Consider the following 25666-nt stretch of genomic DNA (forward strand, 5'->3'; position numbering starts at 1 on the left):
CCAAAATCCTTTCTTTGCGTCTAGACAACTGAAAACTTTGGCCTGATGCAGTTCTGGTAAAATTTCCTCTAATTTTGGGATTTGGTATTTAACATCAAGCAATGCTTTGTTCAAGTCTACAGGGTCAATACACAGTCTCAATTTGTCGTTGCGTCGAACTATGAGGATGTTACTGGTCCATTCAGAATACTCATTTACCTTAGTGATAACACCCATGTCTTCCATCTCGTCAAGTTGTTTCTTCATTTCTGCACGCAACTTCTGAGGAACTCGCCTTGGAATCTGTTGTTTAGGTGGGATGGATTCATTGATCTCTAGACTGACTTCTCCTTCGACGCATCCTAAGCCTTGATGGCTTAGTCACACGTCCGGAAATTCAGCAATTATTTTCTCCGCGCCACTTCTGTGTGAGGTTACTGTATTGATAATTTTCTCATTCACAGTGATGAATCCAAACTTCAGACATGTTTGTAACGATAATAACGGGAAATATTCCTTGTATTCACCGCCAACGACTTCGAATATTAGTGTTGATTCTCGGCCATCTTGTATTACTGCAAGCTCACAGCAGCCTTCTGGAACAATTACACCTCCACCATAAACCTTCAGTTCCGTCGATGTTGGGACTAATTTCTCCTTATCAGCAAGCTTAAGAAAACATGACATTCCCATCACGTTGCAAGACGCTCCTGTATCCAATTGGCATTTGATTTTTTCACACTTCTTTCCAACGGCGAAAAATAAAGACACATGTAACTGGGTTGGCAACTTGTTCCGGACCGCTAGGATGTTCTCGTAATAATCTTCGATCAGCTTAACGTCGTTTCTGCCTTCAACTTTCGATCTGCATACGCTGGCAAAATGATTCATCAATCCGCACTGTAGGCATTTCTTTCCATTGGCTGGGCATTTTTCCTTGTCTCTTGCATGTTCATATCCACAGTAATTGCACTTCGACTTATTACTTGGAGCTTGAAAAGTTGGTCTTCTGGTTCTGCTTTGTATTTTGTCAATTGGGGCTTCGATGATATTTTTTTGATCGTGATTAAGTTGCTTCATTTGAATTTCTGTTAGCTCAGCTGCGCGACATTTTTGTATTGCTTCATTTAAAGTTATTTCTTGATTCTCCCACAGGCGCTGGCGTAATCGGACGTCCTTAACAGATACTACAATCCTGTCTAACAGCAGTTCATCTTGCATATCTCCGTATTGACAATTCTTGATTAACCCGCGCAAACGATGTATATTTTGATCGATGTTCTCTCCTGATTCCTGAACTGCACTGTTGAATATAGCTCGCTCGTACCGCTTGTTTATTTTCGGGAGTAGATGAGCTTCTAAAGCAGCCAATATCGTGTCACATGATTGTCTGTCTTCATCTCTCAAGGGTAGGTTGTGGAACAGCTTCAAGCAGTCTTTCCCGATACACGATAGTAGAGTTGCGATTTGCTGCTTCATGGGCCGGGTCGAAAGGTTGGTCGCTATACAATAGTACTCCCAAGACGATTTGAAAAATTTCACGCTCTGGCAAATATCTCCATGAATATCAATGGCTTCCGGTGTAGGGACGTTTGGGCTCGACAGGAATATCGCAGGGGCTTCTAGATTGGCAGCGCTTGATACTGGTCCATTTCCACGCTCCTGGATTTCTCGTAAGCAATTTTGCAATTCAAGGATTTGCAGTTTCAGCTCCTCCATTTTTTTTTTTTCTTTTGTTATTCCTGTTGCTATGGCTCTGACACCATGTTATAGAGTGTGAAATAATACGACTGCTCTGTACAGGTAGTAACGGATAACTGGTGTATTCAATTCAAATGACTACTACGATTAATACTACAACACATTCCAACTGCTTGAGGTATTTTCGCTGAGAGCAATCAGAATGCTCAGATTAGCCCCAAATCTCTGTGTTTTTGTAATTGACGTTAAGGAGGAATAAAAGCGGTCTTATGCTAAACCACGAAAAAAATGGGCTGAACTGGAAAAACATCAAGAAAATGCCTGCAAAAATTCTACCAAAATCATTTGAGGAATTTCTTGCGGATTTCGTGGAGGAGTTACGATGTTCATGTATAATTTCTGGATGTTATGTTGTGAGTTCCTATCAGACTGATGTATAGCCTGTATCCGCATTAATCGGGACACAGAAGTACGTCAGTAGCTATGTAATGAATTGATAAAATTGGCCAAATAATTGACTGATAACTCTTTGGTGTATATTTATTATTTGTGCCAAATTTCATAAAAATCGATGCATTAATTTTAATTGTGGATGAAAAACAAAAAGACGTGGTTTTAAGCATTTTGTGCAATCATGACCAATTTTCATTTGCATACTAGATGGTTCTTTTACGCTACAATTCAAAGTTATGTGATGATAATTATGAAATTTTGTTAGCAGTTATGATACTTATAGAGACACTTTCTTGCAAAATTTCATCAACTTTGATCAAATGGTTTGAAAGCTATTAGTGTTGATAGGGGTGAGTGTTAGAGAAAATTTTTCGAGTTATTCATTAGTGTGGGACAAATCTCAAATCCTCGCTCCAGTCGACTTTTCTGATTCCACTTAGGTCCCATAAGAACTGTACAAAATTTCAGCGCAATTGGTGAAACTATAATTTAGCGCAAGCGGTTCAAAGTTTTCATAGGATTTACTATGGGAAAACTTACACTTTCAGATAAAAAATCCCAGAAGTCCTCCCTTGTGTCCTTAATTCAAATCGATCAACGTTTCTTGTAGGGAAATCATTTATGAAACTTTCCTTCAAAGACCGCAAAACAATCGAATGCTTGTGGAAAAAGTTATTGATTTATTACCGATTAATGATCCAACGAACGGCTTTTTGTTTTGTTTTATTAGCAGCACTGTAGCTGCTGCCTTGGCTGCTGCTGTTGCGGGGGGTGGTGATGCCTCCCGCCACCCCATGCAACAACGGCAGCAGCAGTGCTGCTGATAAGACAAAACAAAAAGCCGTTCGCTGGATCATTAATCGGTAATAAATCAATAACTTTTTCCACAAGTATTCAATCGTTTTGCGGTCTTCGAAAGAAAGTTTCATAAATGTTTTTTCTACAAGAAACATTGATCGTTTCGAATTAAGGAGATAAAGGGCGACCTCTGGGATTTTTTGTTTGAAAGTGTAACTTTTCCCATAGTAAATCCTATGCAAACTTTGAACCGCTTGCGCTAAATTATAGTTTCACCGATTGCGCTGACATTTTGTACAGTTCATATGGGACTTAAACGGAATCAGAAAAGTCGACTGGAGCGAGGATTTTATTTTTTCCATATAAGCGTGTCCCATACTATTATTCATGTGTGATTTTTACTTATTCTTAACTTTTGAATTTCTCTGCCGATTTTCATTAAATTTTCACAGAAGCTAGTTGATTATGTGTATACTATGCCTGCAAAATTTGATGGTTATTGGTAAAGTACTTTCAATAGTACAATCGAAACAATAAGGGGTGCTGACTAACTGCTGTCTGAGGGGCTAAAATCACTGTCAGTCCCAATACATGTTTCGACTATAAAATTGTTGATAGTGCATCGATTTTTTTTGAAATTTTGCCTATGCAACAAATGTAGATTGAGAGGTTTGTGTTCAAAATTTCAGCTATTTCCTTTGCCAAATTCAAAAGTTACAGCGCTGACAAGCAAAACTAGGGGCTGTACAAAATACAATGGCGCACATTCTACTTTTTCGTTGCTACAACAAAAAGTACTGCACCGATTCACATGAAATTTTGTAGGTGAAATGAGCACATCTTAAGATGTTATTAGACAAAATTTGAGCAATTTCAATGTATCTATTGCAGAGTTACAGCTGTATTTCTGTGTCCCGATTTTTGCGGATACAGGCTTTAAACCAATTTTATCGTGAACCACGAGGAAAACCTTTACTTAGCCGTGGTTACACTCGTTGAATATTCGATTCGGTCGAAAATTTGGAAGATATAAGGGCTAATCTAAACGACATCCATCACTGGTTGGGAATTGTTGTCCCTTTTCTCCCTATTCTTCATCACGCTTTATCGTGGATAACATGGAGTGTCATACTATCTCAAGCCCGCCTTTCTCTTTCCCTGTTATAAAACTCCTATGGCAAAATTGTTAACAGAATTACTTTTGAAATTCTTGATGAAGTTCATGGCAACACTTTTTATGAAAGTTCTTACGAAATTCCAGGGCCCCGAATTGATTCTTGGAAGAGTTCTCAAAATACCTTAAAGATCTTGAACAAATAGAGTACCATGCGTCTCCACTCATGTGAGCTCCTCAGCTGTCAAAAAACCTTAGATAACCAGATAGTTTTCAAAATGGCGCGTGAAAACACTCCAAATAAAAAAAAGTTCCTTGGACTTGTTCCCGGTGACATGCGAGCGGACCATTCCCGTTTCGCACCTGCTTCCATTAGGGCCTGTCCATAAACTACGTAGACTCTTAGGGGGGGACGGGGGGGTCTGGCCAAAGTCTACGCTCCATACAAATTTCGAAAATTTTGTATGAACAAAAGTCTACGAGGGGGGAGGGGGGGTCTCAGATGGCCGAAAAAAAGTCTACGTAGTTTATGGACAGCGCCTTAATGAACAAGCCGAAAAGCGCCAGCAAAACGAAAACGCACCCATTAGAAAGCCATTTGTTGTTCACCTTTAACGCAAACCTTCGCTCGTAGCCATTTGAAAAGTCAAGTGCCCCACACAATGCATACGTTTGCGTGTGCGTGACAGTAGTTTGACACATTTCCTATGGGAAAACTGTCAAAAAAACGCAAACCTCGACGGAACGGACGCTATGTGCTCCAGGCTTCACACATCTCGCACGTACAAACGTTGTGGGGCCTGTCAAGTCTCACGTGGGTATCAAGGCAAAACACCAGAAATTATCCATTGCCCTTCATCCTTCCTCTGCAGAGGCCGGACAAATTAAACCATGTGCTAAAAATATCACCGAGCCGTAATTAGTTTCCCTCTGTCCGACGTCCTCCGCCAGCCGTATGGTCGTCCTTTTTCCTCTTAAAGTTGACAGCCGGTTTACACGCAGAGAGAACAGACTTAAAAGGGGGAATCAATGGTTACCAAGCAAAGCTTCCTCTAAAAAATGAACAGATAGCGCCACCGTAGTCGAAGAAGTGTGTAGGGCACTGCACTGTTTTGATTTTGTATGGGGTTTTGACGTTTCGTGGCCTTGTTGTTTACAAAATTTCTGTAAGAGTGAAAGAGAAGAAGAGAGTTTCATGCAGTGCCCTATTGAGCTTGATATCAGCATTAAAAGTTTACCGATCGCAGCGCCACCATGCTTGTTCTAGCAAGTACAAAGAACATTCGCCACTGGCACAGTCACGGTTTCGGAATTGAACAGTTGGAAGTCTGATCATCTGTGACTCCACGAGAACAATTCTGCTGCCATATAATGGCACTGCCATTATTGCCTCTGTTTGCTTGTTGGTAGTGTTAAAGCATCTCCGACACTTCCTTTCGACCCTTGAAAAAGTGAAAATGAACCGACGCCAACTATGCCCAGCGCCAGCAAGCAACGACAAAGAACCCGAGGAAGTGACAGCTCGAGAAAAAGAGCCATTAGCACAGAAGAGTCTCTCGACTCTCTCCGTCCCACTCGCCGCATTAATTTTGCTGTTTTTGACAATTTAAATTTCAAATTGCACCGACTACTGTGGTGCTGTGTGGTGTAGTGGCATTTGCCTCGTTGCTGGATAGAGGTTAGGTTACGCACAAGTTTAAAAGCATGTCGTCCGGAGTTTTTCTTTTTTTTTCTTCTCTCTTCCATAGGCGACGGGAAAAACTTCTAAGCTTAGCTCGTATATTCCCTCGCGTCCGTGTCGGAACATGAAAGCCAACGGAAGGAAGAAAGGAAGGAACCTGGGCAGGAGTGGAACGGTGGGAGTGGAAAGCGGAAAGCCGGAGGGGGAGTTAATAGCGCAAATTGAGGGAAAACTCGATGGCTTAGGAAAAAGAATAAGGATATTTAAGCGTGCAAAGAGCTTCGTGGTCTCGTTCGCACTCTCCCATCCTCTTTACCCCACGCGCTGTGTTTTGTGGGCGAGGAGTACGGGGTGGGAATAGATCTCTCACTCATACTCTTCCGGTGCACCCGCGTCCGGATGATGTGAGCCGTTTTACTTCTTTTTTGCCTCGTTGTTCACCATCCCATCGCATCGAGGGGGATGAAGGAATCTGCTCGCACGGAACAAGGGTACAAACAGCGGGTAAATTTGCGTTAAGTGGCTAAGCATCAGGTTTCCAAAGCGAAGCATCGAGGGCGATTAGAGCGAGTGAAGTCGAGAGTGGTGGTGTTGGTGGGCAAGCTCCGCCCCTTTTCGTGCTTGTTCGTTCTCTCCATTGTTCGCAATGAGCGAGCAATTTCTAATCACAGGTTTGTGTATTTGCTTTTCGCGGCCTGCTGCGACCGGTGGTCTGGTTGGATTGGATTCGGCTGGGAGAGGCGTGGCTTACTCGAATGGTGGTCGCTCTCTTCGAGTGAACGCGAAGAAAGAAACAAAGCAAGCCAGGCGAACAGTGGCGGATCGGGTCGCAGTGTGCGTGTGTTTGCTCTCGTTGAGCTTATGTATCGTCGATTTCCTTTTGTGGTTCTCGAAGCCTCCGGCACCATTTTTGCCTTTCATCGCCGGAGAGCCGTTTCTCCTTCTCTCGCCGAAAGCCCCGTTGTAAGAGTGTGAGTGTTGCATGTGTTGCGTCCCTCCCTTGTGTACACACCACGTACGGTGGCGACGCTTCTTCGTAGGTTGCGTGTAGCCGGATCCGGTTTCTCCGGTCCTGCTGGGGTCTGGCTGTGTTGACGCTTGGAAAATGCTTGCTTTTTAGTGTACGTTTAACGCTGATCGATAGAACATGTGCGTTTTTGTCCTGAACTTCGTTGTCGGCGGTGGCGGCCAGTTTTAACAGTTTTTCCTAATCTGCTAAACGCTTTTATCCATCTCGTTTCGAACTCGGGTTCTCGCTCGTTTGCTCGCTCACTCGCTTACTCCGACCCGTGAACATTCTACGCGTGGATGGCCGTGCAGTGCGTGGAGCCGTCGCGATTTGTTATTGTTCTTGCTGTTGTTGTTCTTGGGGTTCTCGCGTTGCCGAGTGTTGAAGTTGCAGCCGATGCATTGTCATCGCCTGCTTTGTGACACCAAGATCGAGTGGAAAATCGCCGTCGCTTGCTGAGTGATTGATCTGGAAAAAGATGATTTTCTGTCTGTGAGTGCAACAGTGATCAGTGACACGTGAAATTGTCAAACGCTGGTGAAATTACTGGAAATTGAAGATCAAACGTGAACGAATAAAAATGCAACAGTAGCAGTGACGGTTGATGGATTAACGTGAGAAGAAGCATTCCAATTGTGATAACTGAGAGAGTGACCGAATTGTGAAATTCAAAACATACGATCAAGTGAGTGAAATCATTTGACAGAGAGAAGAAAATCAATACAACTGTGTGAGACAGTGAGACAGTGCCGTGCGCCGATCCGTGACCATATTTTTTCGAGACCACGTCCGCCAAAAGCAGTCAAAATCGTGCTCCAGTGGCATATTCCGGGCGAAAGCCCATTCGAGCTCACCAAGATTAGTAGCCTATCGGATATCACCGGCGGAGGCGGCGGCATGACGGTACCGGTGCAGCGAAACTCGATGGCCGTGTTGCAGCCGCCACGGTCCCGGTTCATGATCAACGATATCCTGGCCGGAAGCCAAAGCCATCATCATCACAGCCAGCATCCAGGGAGTCACCAGCAGAATGGCAATGGCGGTGGGGGTGGTGGTGGAGGCGGTGCGGACAGTATCAACGGAAGCAGTAGCGAAGGTCGGACGCCCAGTCCGGGGCCACGGGACCTGAGCATAGTGCCGGGGGGACACCATCTGGGGCATCATCCGGGAGCCGGCGGGTTGACGCCGGGAGCACAGCATCACCTAGGCCTGCATCATCATCATCACCATCACCTCCACCACGGTGGTCACATGGTGGACGACGATGTCAAGAGTGAAAGTGACAGCGACGACAGCGGGCCCCTGGACAGCTCCAGCGTGTGCAGTAACGGTGAGTCGCCAATATGGGGTTTATTGTTTACGTTTGAAGTGTCAAAAATGTGTGGATAAGCTGTGTGGTGAAGCATGAAAACAATACGAAGAAGTTGTCACTACACAACCGATCAGTTGAACGGTTCACATTAGTGACGTGGCGTAAATTAGTGACTCCACTTTTTTAGAATTCCACTATGACACCGGCCACGTCCTTGCAGTTTCTTTGGAAAAGAGAAGTTACCTAAATAACACACATGTCACATGAAAGTAGTAAGTGTTGGTTGTATAGAAGTTACTATGGATAACTTGTAACATAATGCTAGAAGTAAATCACAATGACTTCTATATAATCAGTGCTAGCGCTGCCGTAACTCTTATAGGGCATGTGTGCTACTTGAGTGCATCAATGAGTAACCTGTGCTTACCTCTGCATCTCCACAATAGTTCAAATAACGAAGTTTGAGTTTAGCAATAGTGTCCACATCTCTCTTATTTTTTTTTGTTTTTGTACTACCTTTAGCTTCCACCAAATGTGTCGAAAACAGAACAAAAAAGTAAATGAATGACGATGACGTCACACGCCAACGAACAACATGATGTTCGAAGGCGAAATCCGGTGAAAATCCAGTGCACTTTCGGTTGCTGGATGTAGTACATAAATGTGTCATTTTGTGTAAATACAGTAAACGTTCGATAACTGCAACATGTTTACGTTTCACTTAGCGAACAAAATTCGATAACGGAAATGTCTGACAGGCGTCAACAATCCATCATTTGCGATTAAATTAAGGTAATCTTATTTAGGATGTTCATTTGGGCTAACATGGCGCACAACTTTGACGTTTGGTGGTGAGATCATTGCGATTTTTTGCACCTACCAGACTTATAAACCATTTCACACTCAATCTAGAATTGCCTAATCGGTTATATTTTGACGAAAATTTCGACGAAAACAATTTCGGAAGTTTCGGTAATCGATTTTACTGACTCAGTCCCCCATACTGTCAAAAACGTGAGCAAACGGTAAACAGTCCATTTTTTATGTGTTCATCTGTGCTATTTTCATCATAAATTTACTATACTCTGTATTCAAAATGAAATGTATGCCTAGGTGTGTGCAGTTAAACTGTTTGCACCAACCAGATGTCTACTGTAGTGTCCGCATTAGGAGAAGCAGAGAAGAAGCAATACCCAAGTAACCACGAGGCACTATAATTCACCTGGAGGCGAATATAATGCTATTAAGGAGCTGACATGCGCTATATTGGCCGCTTAATAGCCCTGTGAGCCAAAAGTGGCGAAATATAGTGCTAATGGTTACTAGGATATGGTGAAAAAGAAGACCGTGGACTAGTCTATACAGAGTCTACACGTTTGACATCTTGCTATTTATATATCTGGCGTTCGATTTGAATAGGTCGAATTTGCATAGGATTCACAGCAAATATACGACCTTTACTAATCGAACGCCAGATATTTTCAATTCTGGGATATACATGGATAATTTTTTAGGGAATGACTTACGATAGAAGTTCTCAAAGCCAGTCTTGTTAGAGATCACAGTCATTGACACCTTTTCGTCGATATTCGGCTGCCTTTGTCTCCTACATTCGCAACACAAGCAATCAAACTACCGTACGAAACAAAAATGTCAAATGAATGCGCTTGACCACGATTGCAGCTTCGGGAGACGGTTCGGCTTTTATTCCTGTCTTCTTCCACAATGAGAGCTGTGTTGGCCATATGTGTGTCGTATTCACTTCAACAAGCAAGAATAAACTAATATTAACATTCATATTCGGAATTGGCTGAAATTCATACGAAAAGCTAGAATTAGACAAATGTCATCGTGTCAGACGACATTGATTTGATTTATTTATGTTTATTGATCTTCGTCCTACCGCTCGTGTTGTGTGTAAGAGGTAACGATAGCGCATGAATGTAACAAAGCAAGCTGACACCCGACTGTGGCACCGAAATGAAGGTAGTGAAAAGTGTCGAATGTTTACAAGACTGCTCAAAGCATTTAAAACATTGTTTGGAAACTCCTGGTAAAAATTCCGAAGAATTTTCTGAAGAATGGTGGAATGCACATTTTGTAGCGCCTGTGATTGTTGTGATTGAGCGCTAATGGCCGCCACAACTATGCTCACTTTCTGGTAAGGATAAGCCGATTTGACGTTTGGCTTGTGTCGGTTGGCAGCTGTTCGAAAAGGTCGAAAATAAAGCTCATCGATCAGCTGTCAAACGACACAAGCCACACGTCATATCTTGCTATCCCTACTAGAAAGTGAGCATGATTGACGGCAGTTAGCGCTCGTAAATTGCTTGATACTCTGGTTGATTTCTTGAAGGAATTTCTATTTGAGCCTCGGAGAAATTTTAGGCAATATCTGAAAAACATACCTAAAGAAGCTATGGCGGGATTCCTCAAAGAATTTTATTGGAAGAATTCGAAAAGAAATTTCTGGCAGAACACCTCACAGAAATTTGCAGGGGTATCCTCAGAGGAAATGTTGAAGGAGTTTATGGAAAAACCTTCGAATAAATTTTAGGAGAAGCATTTTTTCTACGAATTATCGTAAACATATCGGAAAAACTTTTCAAAACAATGTTTTAAGAAATTCCCTGATATATTTATGGAGTTTTTTTGTATGAACTCCTGGTGGAATTCTCATAAAGTTTTGAAGAACTTTCAGAGGAATGTTAGAAGAAAATCCCGAAAGAATTTTAGAAAATCCTTGAAAAAAGCTTCGCAGTATTTTTTTGCATGACGTTTTATAGAAATTGCAGTATAAATCCTCGGAGAAATTTATAAAAATTTTGTCTTCGAGGGTACTTTTAGAGCAATTCTCGGATTAGCTCCTAAAAGGAAAATTGATAGAGGAATGCAAGAAAAAAACTCTGAAGGCCGATCACTATTCTGGAGATTTTTTCGTAATAACCCATGGAGGATTTTTTTAGAAACTTGTAGGAAATCGCCGAAGACATTTCTGATTAAATCATTGGAGGAACTCTCGGAAACCATGAGCAAATTTTCGGTGAACTTTCGGAAGGAGTCTGTGTTGAAGCTGTCGGTGGAATGTTGCAAAAAAAATGTTTATGGGAAGAAAAAACTGGAAGTATCCCTAGAGGAACTCTTGAAGGAAAATTTGCTTACAAATTCTGAAGTTCTTTACAGCAGTTTCCAACGTAACTTTGGAATGAATCTTTGGTAATATTTCTTGGGGCATTTCTCCTTCTCCAGATTGGAACTCTTAAAAGAACACTTGGGTTGAATTGCTGTAGACATCTTTTGGGCTTTTCCTTAGAAAACTTTACTGAAAATTTTCTCATTAGAATTTCCGGGGAAGCCTTCAACAGGGATTCTGAAACAATCCTCAAAGTAATATTTGCATAAAACATATGGAGATGTTTTTGGGACGTTTTACGAACGAATTGGGAAATAATTTCCCATGTAGATTTTGAAGAAATCCCTGAAAAAGTTGTGAAGAAATTCTTGAAAAACCCCGTTCAAAAAATCTGAGCAGACATTTTGGTACAAATATTTGAACGTTGCGAAGAGTTTTTTTTGTGAATCTTCAAAAGTAGTTCTTGAGAACAAGGTTTCAGTCGAGATCGTAGCAGACTGTGCACGCGAGCGGCTGCGTTTTCGAAACTGAATATGGCCGGTCTAATTTTGGGAACGGTCTTCCGCAAATTTTACCTCGAAAAGTGTTTGCAAATTGATTATCGGGTCACAAATAGTGTTGAGTAAGATAATTCGCGATTGTTATGGGCGAGCGAGACGGTCCACAATGGTCGGAAAAAGATAAAGTTCGGCCAAAACTCTTTTTATGTATTTATTCAAAGTTATAGGTTGTCTAGATATGTTATATCGTATTTTTAGTGTTTAAAAAGGGGTATTCAAAAATTACGTTACCTCAATATTTTCAAAAACGAAAGAAATCAGTAAACCCCACATTTTTTGCGTTTTTTGTTAGAAAATCATTTTGAATTTAATTAAATGATCAACTTTCGAGCAAATCCAATCAAGTTTGTTCAAAACGTGTGAAAAATGTGGGAAGATAAATTTTATTCCAGTCACAAATGGAAAAATGACGTAAAATATATGAAAAAACATGACTTTTTTAAATAGCTCTAATTTGAAAAACTGCAAATTTCTGCAAAATATTTAAACGTTTTTATGCGGCTCTAAGCATGATGTTTAAGATGTACTATTCGAAATTGCGGCGACACGTGACGACACGAACCGTTTTCTTACTTAAAAATTACCAAAAATTGTTAGGTACAATATATGAAAATTTGAAAAGTTTTGTGGCATATTAATTTTGCACCACACGTGCATTCAAACAGTCAAACAACAAGCTTTCATATGCTGGATAACATAAAACATATATTCCATTCTCAAAATATTATTATTTTACTTTTTTCGAATGGTTCATTTTTCAATTTTATGACTTAGGCCACTTTGGCGGTGAAAATGTCATTGAAATACAAAAGCTGGTATGCTTTTAATTAAGAATTATAAAACTACAATCCATTAACTTTGTTATAAGGTGGAATATAGTTTAAAAATATCAATTTCGTTTTTTGAGAGTTTTGGCCGCCCCTTTGTATGGAGCCCGACCAATGTGCGGTCGAGGAAATATGCGCCATTGCTCTGTTGCTACTAAGATGATTATCTCAGATTCTACTTCATATTTAGCAACAAAAACCTATTGTGTATGCTTACTTGCAGTGCATATGCTGATTGGTTTTCAGCATCTTCAGTGCAACAGAACACGAGATTACCATCTTCAAAATCGCGAGGCAAATTGTTGAGGCAAGATAGGAAAAATACCACGGCGTCCCGTTTCACCTTTAGAGTGTTTGTTCTTATTTCCATCGGGGTGCCGGAATTATTCCTCATTTTCGCGTAATTTTCGTGTATTTTTTGTGATATTGCTGCTGGATGTCCGGAAGACGCAAATAGAAGTCAGCAATTCCGTCTGGAGAGTACTGGGATTCCTATAATTTGATGAGTTTGCTCCTATATATCGTTTTGGTGCCTATACTTTGGACTTAACCCTTCCACTAATAACACCCACATTCCCATGGCACCTTGGCTTGAATGCACGTAAAGGTCTCTACATACCTTTCTATGTGTCTCACTGATCCTCCTTTTCCATCCCTCAGCTGTCGCAAGGACGTGGCCAGCACAGCTTTCAACCGTTGGTGAATTGTGTCTTAGAGTCAGTGATTAGCCCCAAATATCTGTGCTTTGGTAAGGGACGGGTACGAGGCAATCCTCATAACAACGATCTGGTAGGTCTTTCCATCTACGAATTTGTGTGACTTGCTCAATGCTAATACTAATGCTAACTTCAGAAGTAATTCTTGGAAGAGATTGTAAAGAAATGCCGGTAGTCATTTCTCCGTGAATTCTCAGAAAAAAAAACCTTCGAAAAACTAATAGGAGAATACTCAGACGAATTCCTGAAAGAAATCTCAAACCAATTCTTTAAAGACTCTCTGTTCAACTTTTCAAAACTCTTGCATAGAATTCTCAATTGTTTCTAAAGTTCTCTAGAAGAATGTCCGATTTTTTTTTTTGCTTAACCCAGGTACAATTTGTTGTTGAACAAACGTTTTCACAACTCTTTCGAAGCAACCTCCATCTGAAAAAAGGCTGGCCAGTGCGGGTGCAATCCTTTGTTCAGCTCCAAAAAATCTAAGTTTGGTGATTTTGTTCAGCATTCAGCTGAATAAGGGAGCTTTGAAGGCTGAATTAAGGCCTAATATACGCTTAATCGATAATTAACCAAATTTATTTATTGTAACCGAAAATAAAAAATGAACACGTTTATGCACTTTTTACCTTTCACGATCTTTAACTCCCGGAATGGAATCTTTAAATAATTTCTTATGAAAAAATGGCTTGGTCAGCCAAAGCAAAGTCAAGAAATAGACATCTGTACCACATAAGGTTTCGAACTACTTGGGCACCAGCGTCAATTACCGGAACCTCACAGCAAAACAAATCAAAATATCACTTGTCGCATATTTTCCAAACGCACATTCGTAGGTAATCGTCTCCCGCAACATTTCCACAACGGGATCCACAGTCAATGAGCTACACTTTCACTCTAAGGCCGCACAAGTGCATAAAACAAATATTACACGCAGACGAGTGCACTTCGGCAGCACAAAGATGGGTGCCGAAGTTATTCCCCATTTGATGTTGCTGAAAGTTCGGCACTGGTGCCGAGAATTGGTGCTGGACTCGTTCAAAATCAACTTTCCGGCAGAAAATCTTTACAACAATCACTGTTAACAACAAGTTTACGCAATAAGGTATCTGATGGAAGAAGTGGACGAAAACGGTCGTTTCGTTGTGAATTTAGGTAATGCACGATTTTGTTTACCTGTAGTGCCGGAAATGGGGTCAAAAACCCTACAACTGTGTACACATTCTTCTTACAGATATATCAAAAACTTAAGCTAAACTAGGCATGAATTGTAGCTGAAAAGGCGCTTTTGGCACAGCGAAAACTTGTTTCCATCAGCTGTCAAAAAAAAGTTTGGTTAAGGGCTGCATAGCAGATGATTTATGCTACATTACTGTGTATGTTTAAAAGCTGGTTACACAATCGAAGAATACAAAAATCAACTTGATATTCAAGCATCCATGTTTTGCTGATCAAAGAAGTTGAACAAGTGATACTTCAGGCCAATATTCAGCTGCAGTTGTGTTCAGCTTCTGGCGGGTAAAATTATTCCTCCTACAGCAGTAGAATGTAGCACATCTCCGTAGAACTTTTCAGTTGACAGATCCATGTATGCCACTGTTTACAACTGCTGAACAAAGGCGCAAACGCTGATCTGTCATTTTCATAGGAGATCAGAGGCCCCCAAAATCAGCTGATTTTAGACGTTAAATGAATAGGTCCATTTGCCAAGATTTGAGAGCACGTCTGAGAGAGATGAGACAGCTCACTGACAATCACAATGTGTACATTTCTTCTTCTTACTTTTCTTCTACAACTTTGTGCGCCGCACAATGGTTTAAAAATATGTTATTGGTCAAAAATAATTTGTATATTGAGTTCGCTGCGACAGAGCATGGCAAACTAATGGAAACGTTGCGCTAGTAAAGGAAACTGACCATCTGTATGCGCACATAAGGGCGATGGGGTTTCTCAGTGCCACAATTATGCGAGATGTAACTTAATCTTCAAACACTAAACTTCAACTAATAACTAACTGATTTATTGGCTTAATTTCACTTCATGGTATTTTACAATCTGTAACAGTTCACGGAATAATGATGCACGGACGGTTGGTATGTAACCCTAGACCTTTGATACTGTTGCTAATGAATTGATTCTGATCCCAAACTAGTTACTGGACATCTTATATATGATTTAAGGCTTGTTGTATAAGAAGAAGGCTATTCAATTTAGAGCATAATGGTTTCTGAGTTCTTTGTACAGTAATAATGCAGTATATAATACAAAGTGTGAGTAAAAACATCGCAATCCATGACTACAATACAGAATGCACTTTGACGACAGTAGATTCTTGCTAATCCGTTAATAATGAATGAAATATGCGTAAACACCATCATTAGTTTATATTTTTTAATCACAACAAACGGAGCGAAATTTTAATAAGGTCTTTTGGATATTTGACCACTCCGAACCATCAATGTGTGATTTTCTGTTCGGTTTGCTGTGATAGTTTGTGACAAGTCCTCCTTTACATTATTGAGCTTCTCGAGAATTTTTAGCATTTCGACAAGTTTCTCTTCGACCTATATGCGCCAAGTTTTTCACTAGCTAAATCACTATTAATCAGTGGTTTAATGAAGTAAAAGCGTTGTTACCGTCAATAATATCTTTGTTGTACATTATTTCCAGACATAAAGACGTTCAATGTTTTAGACAAAAAATGGAACCGAACCCTAAGAGAGATACCCGCATAGAGAAATACAATTTGTATTACAGTCCACACAGTATGTCTCCTTTATCTGTTACTATTACTGTACCACGAACTGTTGTTTTTCTGTTGAAACTATGAAACTCAAAGTGTTCGATCATAAAGCACGGTTTATGTAATACATTCCAATCTGTAACAACATATCATATTGTGCAGAAATAGTCAAATAATATAAGGATGAAAACTCGGGAGGCATGGTGGCAATATAGAATAACCTTTTCTCAAACGGTTTGTGATTATATTTTTCGCAACATACCTACACATGTGTATTTCACTGTATGCCACATAAATTCGACAGTTTGCCAAATAGTTGCATACATTGGTATTTGTAACGTCCGGACTTTGCAGTTTTCAGATTTGTTGACAAAAAAATAAAAAATCTTTCGTGAGGTCGCTTGCCTGCTGAGTGAAAAACAATCTGGAGTTTGCTGCGGTTAACGGTTTGAAGCGCCTGCAAAGCGATCTGCATTAAACAGAGGTAGGTTTTGCGTGATTATTTTATTTTATTTTTTTGTTGGTATGTTTAACTCATCGAATCAATTATTTTACAGAGTTCGCGAACTTCGCGGGGCTCCGCAAAAGAGAGATGAAAAACAGTCATCCTGCTGTATGTTTAAATTGTATGGGAAATCGGCTTCCATCGGAGGAAGATCCCCAGTGGGCTTTAATCGCCATAGATGCTACTGGGTCCAGGTATGGATGCCTCGCAAGTCGAATAGCTCCAGCTCCAGCAGATATCACCATGAACATCATCATTGGCCATCCGATCGGAATCACCCGAGGTGCCCGAGGAGGATTTCATGCACACAGGATCAACCGCTTGGATTTATGCGTTGAGGACATTCAACAAAAGTAATGCGTTTTGGACGAGGTCTTGAGGATGAGATCGATAATAAATATGAAAAATTTGATTGAATAAAAAAAATCATTGGAAATAATTAGCTTTTTATTTTAACTGTTTCAATACAATTTAACCATATACCATACATTTCAAATACCAGAGACGACAATAAATCAACAATACCACACACAGTGCTCATTCTTTTTTATGGTTTATTGTTTAACTGCTCTTCAACCATTTGCTATGCAGTGAATTGTCTGAAAAAGTGGATTATAAATTGACCGTATGCTTTACTGTTTTGCGAAAAATTTGTTCGGGAAAATGGGCGATTTTTTATGGTAACCTATCTTAACCGCCTATTCCACATACTGTAAATTGGCGGATTACTGTTTGTCAAATAGGCAAATCTGTACATGGAATGGTTAGCTTACTGTTATCTCCGGCAGTCTGAGAAATGGTTAATTGACAATTGCTAATGGTCACATACAGTATGGGAAACAATGCATTTACTGTTCATGATTATGCGGGTAGAGCTCTTGGCGCGAACCATTTTGACACTTGTTTATTTACATTTTGTATGGCGCACAGCCCGGCGCATGGGCTGTCGGCGCACCAATTGTTGGCCGGTATGCGGATTTCAGAAAAGATTCGCAATAAGTAGCACGCAATCGAAGCCAGCTGTCTCCTCTCTCTAAGGCCAGGATCACTCACTCGCTTGTTCTCGATTTTTCGAACTGCTTTCACCACCATTGCTTTGGAATCTTCGAATTTGCCTCTTTGAGTACGCTGGTCATAGTTTTCCAGTAACTTCATCTCGACAAAATGCATCGTAAAAACTTCCTTTTTACCTTGTAATAGCAGCAACCGTGTTTTCGTATGATGCTGACAGACTTGCAAGCACGGTGTACAATATTCAGAAGGTGATACCTTCCGCAATTCTGACAGTTTTTTGATGACGTAATTCAAATCGTTCATAGGCGTTAACACAATGATCTAGTACTCCACACCACATTGATCAACGTAAAACAATAAAAACTAAAAACGACGTCACATGTTTACATCCAAAATGGATGTTTACATAGGTTACTAGCCTGCCTTGTGATCTTTATGCCGTGCTGGCAAGTATAAAAGCCGCCTTCATATCCTCATCCATGTGACATTCCACGTTCTCTATCTTCTCAAAGAGCTGTTCTAAATCCATTAGATGACGCAAATCACCTACCTCGGAAAGTTCTGTTTTCGATATTCTCTGGATCAGAGCAACTTTGCAGCAACCGATGCACAGTGGCTTATTTCAAACAAAAAAACGGACGCATTTCAGCAACGCGTTTTCAGTTTATGGAAAATAGGGTATCTTATGTAAAAAAATCCGGGGAATCCGATGGTGCCAACCCCTTTCCGGAAAAATGACAAGAAGTGTCCCATTTTGCCCCTTTTCTCCTATAAATTAGACATATTTTGATATATTAGGCCATAAAGAAGCATTCTCAAGATAAAATCATGCAATAAGTATGCAACTTGACGTAAAAAAGTCCAAGGAATCGAATACCGGTATCCCCTTTATTGTCAAGCATCGATAAGTGGCCCAATTCACCCCTATTCCCCTATAAGTTGATCTTTTTCAAAATATCGATTTAAAACAAAGCACAACTTTGATAAAGACATTCCAAAATGATGGTACCTTATGTAAAATAGTCTGGGAAATCGAATACCGGTGTCCTCTTAATTTTCAAATATCGATAAGTGGCTTAATTCACCCCTATTCCCCTATAAGTTGAATTACTTGAAAAAAAGATCTATTACAATTCACAAGTTCGATAAAGACAATATATAATTATGGTATCTTACGTAAATAAGTCCAAGGAATCGAATGCTGGTAGCCCCTCTATTGTCAAACATCAATAAGATGTCCAATTTACCCCTATTCCCCTATAAGTTGATCTTTTTCAAAATATCGTTTAAAAAAACGATAATGCAATACAAAATGATGATACCTTACGTAAAAAATACCAATGAATCGAATGCTAGTATCCCCTTTACTGTCCATCATCGAGAAGTGGCCCAATTTACCCAGATTCCCCTAAAAGTTGATCTTTTTCTAAAATATCGATTCAAAACAATGCACAACTCTGATAAAAACATTCCAGAATGATGGTACCTTATATAAAAAAGTCCAAGGAATCGAATGCTGGTATCCCCATTATTGTCGACCATCGAGAAGTGGCCCAATTCACCCCTATTCTCCTATAAGTTGATCTTTTTCAAAATATCGTTTTAAAAAAGGTACAACTTCGATTAATACAATAAAAAATGATGGTACCTTACGTAACAAAGATCAAGGAATCGAATGCCGGTATCCCCTTTATTTTCCATCATCAAGAAGTGGCCTAATTTACCCCTATTCCCCTATAAGTTGATCTTTTTCCAAAACATCGATTCAAAACAATGCACAACTTTGATATAGGCATTCCAAAATGATGGTACCCTATGGAAAAAAAGGTCCAAGGAATCGAGGGAGTATTCCATTTATAGAGCGTCCATAAATGATGTTACATTTTAGGGGGGAGGGGGGAGTCTGGGGTTGTGTGACGAGCCATGTATTAGGTATGGGAAAATATGCTACGCGGAGGAAGGAGAGAAAAAATTCGGCCAAAGTAAGCTACGTTATTTAAGGACGCTCCCTTAGGGATCGTTTATAAACCACGTAGACCTAAATTTGGTAATCTCATACTCTTTTCTCCCCCTCGTAGACATGTGTCCATACAAAAATAAAATAAAATTTGTATAGAGCGGCCCCTTGCGTGTCGCGTTGCGTACTTTTACGGCCACCCATGAGAATATTCATTAATTATCTCTCTCTCTCACACACACATACACACACACGGACTGACCATAAGGATAATGCCAGAGTGTACGAGGTGTGACACGACACGCAAGAAAACACACGCAACACGCACACAAACTCCACAATTATCAATGAACTGTCAAATCGTATGAGTTGCATCACATAGCGTTGCGCGTTGCGTCTAAACAACAAGCTTTTATTTACTCGCTTATTTACGTAAACCTTCAAAATGAAGAACGAAGAAGTTGTGGAGATTTATCTGCGTGTAAAGCAAGATCGCGAGTGTTTAATAAAGCAGCTTATCACAGATGGTGTGGCGAATCAGAAAGTGCTGTTGCCTGCTGTTACAAAGTGGATTAGAAACTTCCGGAACCGCTGGAAATTGTCGCATGGGAAACAAAAATTTTATGAGAAACATCAGGACTGGCTGGCTGAAACGTTCACAGTAAGATATACAAAATATATTGGATAAGCATTTTTTTTCAAACAAAGTTAAAAAAGCTATAACTATTTAACGGGTGCATAATAATAAGGGGTATGCAGATTATTTCATTATCGGAATCTACGTCCAATAACTAGTCGAAATCCATAATTTCATAATTTTTGGTGCGCTGGTACTATTTTCTATAAAGCGAATTGAATTAAATTCTATATGCATTTAAAGTTTGTATGGGGATTTTTTTTTTTTTGTTCTTGGCGAACTGTTATTTTATCGCTAGAACTGAAATTCTATCCACGGAAATTTACTGTTTATCAAAACTACCATCATACGAAACAAAAAGCTCTGTTGATTCAGCTATAGAAAATAGCAATATTTTATTAACTAAACAGCCCAATTCTTAAAATTCAACTGATTATCGATCATTTTTTTGTACATAAAAGGTACAAATTTGGGCTCAATTAGGAAACCCTTTCGCATAGTTGGACCAGACCTTGCAAGAAAACGATAAGAGATAGAAGTTTGATGTCAAAGAACGAATTGTAGAGTGAAACAGGGGCCACAACTTTGCCTAAGAAAGAATATTAAATTATTACGCATTTTTGAAAGACAATTTACAAAAACCCTTTAAAAAGTTTGCACTCAGGAACCTAACACCCTGCATATAAATGAGTAACAAAAATCAGGAACGAATGAACAGATCAGTATGATCTTGCATGGATCGAATCGTATTCATGGCGGCTGTGTTAATAAATTGAAAAAGTTACGAAAATCGTCTAGAAACGTGTGAACATTGTGAAAATACTGATTTTTTATGAGCCGGGAAGAAATTCAGCACGATCTAAATGAAATCAATCTGGAGTGCGGTGATGCGATGATCTCAACAGTTGTCAAACCACAACAGTTTGGGAACACTAAGTTTGCCGAGACAGCAATTATATAATGTACCTATCTTTATAAAGGTGTTATGTTACATGTTGCTTTGCACTTTCTTACTTTTAAACTAGGTCGCAGAAATTTCGAAGAGCAAACGTGGTCCGAAAAACAAATGCTTCGAGGATCTTTCCGAGAGCTTGAAAAACAAGCAAAGCAAAGCATTAGCCAATACGGAGCCTTTGGAAAAGTTGTTGCGGGCAGCAGAGAAACTGTGTATGCATAGCGCGTCTCCTGGCATGGCAAAGGTGCTCCGGAAGCTGAGGATGCATGGAGAGGAATGGGCGCTCATAGTTTTGAAGAAGGACAAGCAAAAAGAGTTTGTTAAGCCAGTAGCGGAGAAGTCGCTGCGCTTTAAAACTCGACTGGGCTTGACACGTAGGAAGTATGAGAGCGTCAGGAAATACACGAAGTCAATTTATGGTGGGAACTGCCTAGTTCCATGGGAAGAGGCGATGCAGTACAGAGATTCCATCATTCCGGCATATGATCCTCCGGTTTGGGAGAACGGAGTTTTAATCTCTAGGGTCGCTCTAAAAGAAATGGTCGTGAATATAATTGAGAGATTGTTAAGCATTGAGAAAGTTCAGGAGGCTGCAACCATGACTAACGGTGATCTGGACTGCGTATTGTTCCTGTCAGCTGGCGTAGATTCTGCGACTGGATTCAGCCTGTATAGTCAAAAAGGAATCTTAACGAAGGACAATTCGCTGCTCACCGAATGCGTGCTCCCACTAGCTTTGGAGACTAAATCTGGAAAAAAACTATGGACCAACCCCAACCCACAATCAGACAAATTTTGCCGGGCCATGTCTATGAGCTGGCAAAAAGAAACTGATTTCGTAACACGGGATTTGTTTGACGGATTTTATGCAGAGGTTGATTGTATCGCGGAAAAGCCAATAGTCATGGAAAACGGGGTATTATATCTTATATAATGAAAACTTTTTTTTTTTGTTTTTCATTGCATTTATATTTTTGCAGGCAGGATCGAAGATGAATGTCACGGTTTCGGCGTTTTACTCCATGATTGACGGCAAGGTAGCTAATGCGGTGAATAAAAATAATGACACCCATAAGTGTCCTCTTTGCGTCGACGGAGCTGACAATCGGATTGGACCGTCTTTTTATCATTGTCGACTTAATTGTGTAGAATGGCTAATTCGGGTCTCTGGTCAGCTGCACATTCCTGGACATCCCGCTCAAAAAGACACGAAAGTCAAGGAGAAAAGGAAGGAGATAACCAGGCAGCTGGAGGACCATTTTAATCTTTTGATAAATAGGCCAAAAATCGGTGGAAGCGGCTCATCCAATAATGGGAACACGGCTCGAACCCTTCTCGCTGATCCAAAGAACTTCTCCGCCATTTTGGGAATCGATCAAAAACTGGTTGAAAACCTCAGGATGATAAGTTCTTTGGCATTGTCATCTAAATATCTTGACGCCGAAAAAGTTGGACAATTGTATACGCAGCTAGAGCAGCAGATCTGGAAACAGTTCCCATTCCTCAACAAAAAAATACCGCCATCAATGCACAAATACTCTCACCTTCCAGAGTTTATCGAAAGATTGGTAATTATTATGCAGAATTTTTTTATAGTAGTAAAAAATACTAATTTTATATTTTATTCTTCCAGCCATATCCTCTAAGCTTTGCGGATGAGCAAGCAGGTGAGAGGTGCCATAAACGGTCAAAATATGGTCGAACGCATCTTTCTCGGAAAACGTCACCAGAAACTAACTTGGAAGATATGATGCGTCTCTCATTAACTTGGTCAGACCCCAAACATGCTGATCAAGATGTGCGAGAAGAACGCAAACGTAAAGCTGTGAAAGATGAGCTGTTTGAGCGGCAGATGGCATTTTACTATTCCGAGCAAAATGATAAAAATGAGGACAATGAAGAAGAAATTAATGTACAGAGTGATTGTGAGGAGACGATGTACGATGATGAATCTAATGAAAGTGAAGAGGACAGCGATGAGAACTTTACCGAATAATAAAAAATAAATGAAATTTATTACATTTTTGCACAGGTGCAAAATAAAGATTAAAATTCTTCTCATTTTATTATGCAAAAAAATCTTTGACGGACACCACTTGATACGATTTGGGGAATTGGGGTGAAAAAAAGAGGTGGATTGGGCCTCTTATCGATGTTTGACAATAAAAGGGATACCGGCATTCGATTCCTTGGACTTTTTTACATGAGGTACGATCATTTTGGAATGTCTTTATAAAAGTTGTGCCTTGTTTTAATTAGATATTTTAAAAAAGATCAACTTATAGGGGAATAGGGGTAAATTAGGCCACTTCTTGATGATGGAAAATAAAGGGGATACCGGCATTCGATTCCTTGATCTTTTTTACGTAAGGTACCATCATTTTTTATTGTATGATTCGAAGTTGTACCTTTTTTAAAACGATATTTTGAAAAAGACCAACTTATAGGAGAATAGGGGTGAATTGGGCCACTTCTCGATGGTCGACAATAATGGGGATACCAGCATTCGATTCCTTGGACTTTTTTATATAAGGTACCATCATTCTGGAATGTTTTTATCAGAGTTGTGCATTGTTTTGAATCGATATTTTAGAAAAAGATCAACTTTTAGGGGAATCTGGGTAAATTGGGCCACTTCTCGATGATGGACAGTAAAGGGGAAACTAGCATTCGATTCATTGGTATTTTTTACGTAAGGTATCATCATTTTGTATTGCATTATCGTTTTTTTAAACGATATTTTGAAAAAGATCAACTTATAGGGGAATAGGGGTAAATTGGACATCTTATTGATGTTTGACAATAGAGGGGATACCAGCATTCGATTCCTTGGACTTATTTACGTAAGATACCATAATTATATATTGTCTTTATCGAACTTGTGAATTGTAATAGATCTTTTTTTCAAGTAATTCAACTTATAGGGGAATAGGGGTGAATTAAGCCACTTATCGATATTTGAAAATTAAGAGGACACCGGTATTCGATTTCCCAGACTATTTTACATAAGGTACCATCATTTTGGAATGTCTTTATCAAAGTTGTGCTTTGTTTTAAATCGATATTTTGAAAAAGATCAACTTATAGGGGAATAGAGGTGAATTGGGCCACTTATCGATGCTTGACAATAAAGGGGATACCGGTATTCGATTCCTTGGACTTTTTTACGTCAAGTTGCATACTTATTGCATGATTTTATCTTGAGAATGCTTCTTTATGGCCTAATATATCAAAATATGTCTAATTTATAGGAGAAAAGGGGCAAAATGGGACACTTCTTGTCATTTTTCCGGAAAGGGGTTGGCACCATCGGATTCCCCGGATTTTTTTACATAAGATACCCTATTTTCCATAAACTGAAAACGCGTTGCTGAAATGCGTCCGTTTTTTTGTTTGAAATAAGCCACTGTGCGATGAGTTCTTGATGTAATAGGTCCGCAGCCTAATCCAAGCATCCTCAGCAGTTACCGCGTCCTGAATCAACCGCAACGCAATTTAGAAAACCGATGGTCTGCAATGCCAGTTAATTCCTGGTTTTTCATTCCGATGACCATGGTTCATGCCAGGCAAGTCGTCCTTCACGTACTGCCATAGGCCTTCACGTGTCAAAACTTGCCGTATGCACGCAACTTCCACGTTTCGTAGTAGTCGTAGCCGAGCCTTTGGAAATCTATTTTCGTAAACTCCATGCTACTGGATACTGGATCAAATCGCAGGTACTACTACTCAAAACTTTCACTAACAAGATTCAACACTCTAGCACCACAGAGAACAGACATCCAGGCTAGAACAAATTTCATTTGGAAAGTTGTGTAAGGATTTGAATCTTTACTTGAGTAAGGTTGCAAACCAATACACGATGACAGCACTAACGCCACCAAACACCATATTGCCACAGTCAGTGGTGAATTGAAACATTTCAAGTGGTGAATTAAATTAGTATGGGAAATTAACCGATTGCAGCGCCACGCTATTGCCACTTGTGTTGTCGATTTCAAATGGCCGTTAAATTCCTTACACAGTTTCGGAACTGGACTTGGATGTCTGTTCTCTGTGGTGTAGCATAACTTGCAAGCAAAATTGATTTCTAACGAAAAGTTCTCTCATTTATATTGAAATATATCGAAAATAAATTGATTTACACCAAATCATTGATATTTATCAATTTTCAGATATAGGAGCCACTTTAGGATGTTTTACATTTGAATGCTGATATTTCTGATATTTTTAAGTCGATAAAACTTGAATAGAAAAATATAATGATTCCGAATATAGGTACCACATGCTAAACTTACAAACTAGCAACACGGCCAAACCAATAACAAAGCGATCTGATCGCAGCAAACGGGTATTAATTTCGACCAATCAGCGACTGGTCTCCGTTTGACAGCAAAATGGTCTCAAATCGGCTGATTACGTGACGCATTCTATCCTAGCCTATGGGTTACTGTACGAATTTATTCTGGCCTGCTTACTCTCACACGAAATTTGACGTTTGAGAGGTGTCGGCACCACTCAAACGTCAAATTTTCTGTGAGAGTAAGCAGGCCAGCATAAATTCGTGCAGTGCCCCAT

General features: G+C 39.9%; 1 protein-coding gene across 2 annotated transcripts; it reads left to right on the forward strand.

Annotated features, from left to right (window-relative positions):
• The first annotated feature begins 8125 nt into the window (after positions 1-8125).
• Positions 8126-24574, forward strand: LOC134284956 (uncharacterized). 2 transcript variants are annotated; one of them, XM_062844597.1, is made up of 3 exons: positions 8126-16507; positions 16581-22659; positions 22725-24574. In XM_062844597.1, exons 2-3 carry the CDS (start codon positions 22084-22086, stop codon positions 23085-23087), a joined length of 939 nt encoding a protein of 312 aa, XP_062700581.1. In that variant the 5' UTR covers positions 8126-16507; positions 16581-22083; the 3' UTR covers positions 23088-24574. The 2 variants fall into 2 exon arrangements, with proteins under 2 accessions (XP_062700581.1, XP_062700580.1); XM_062844596.1 differs by having other exon boundaries at positions 8126-22659.
• The last annotated feature ends 1092 nt before the right edge of the window (positions 24575-25666 follow it).

The sequence above is a fragment of the Aedes albopictus genome, chromosome 1 (genome assembly GCF_035046485.1).
Source record: "Aedes albopictus strain Foshan chromosome 1, AalbF5, whole genome shotgun sequence".
NCBI classification, from domain to species: Eukaryota; Metazoa; Arthropoda; class Insecta; order Diptera; family Culicidae; genus Aedes; species Aedes albopictus.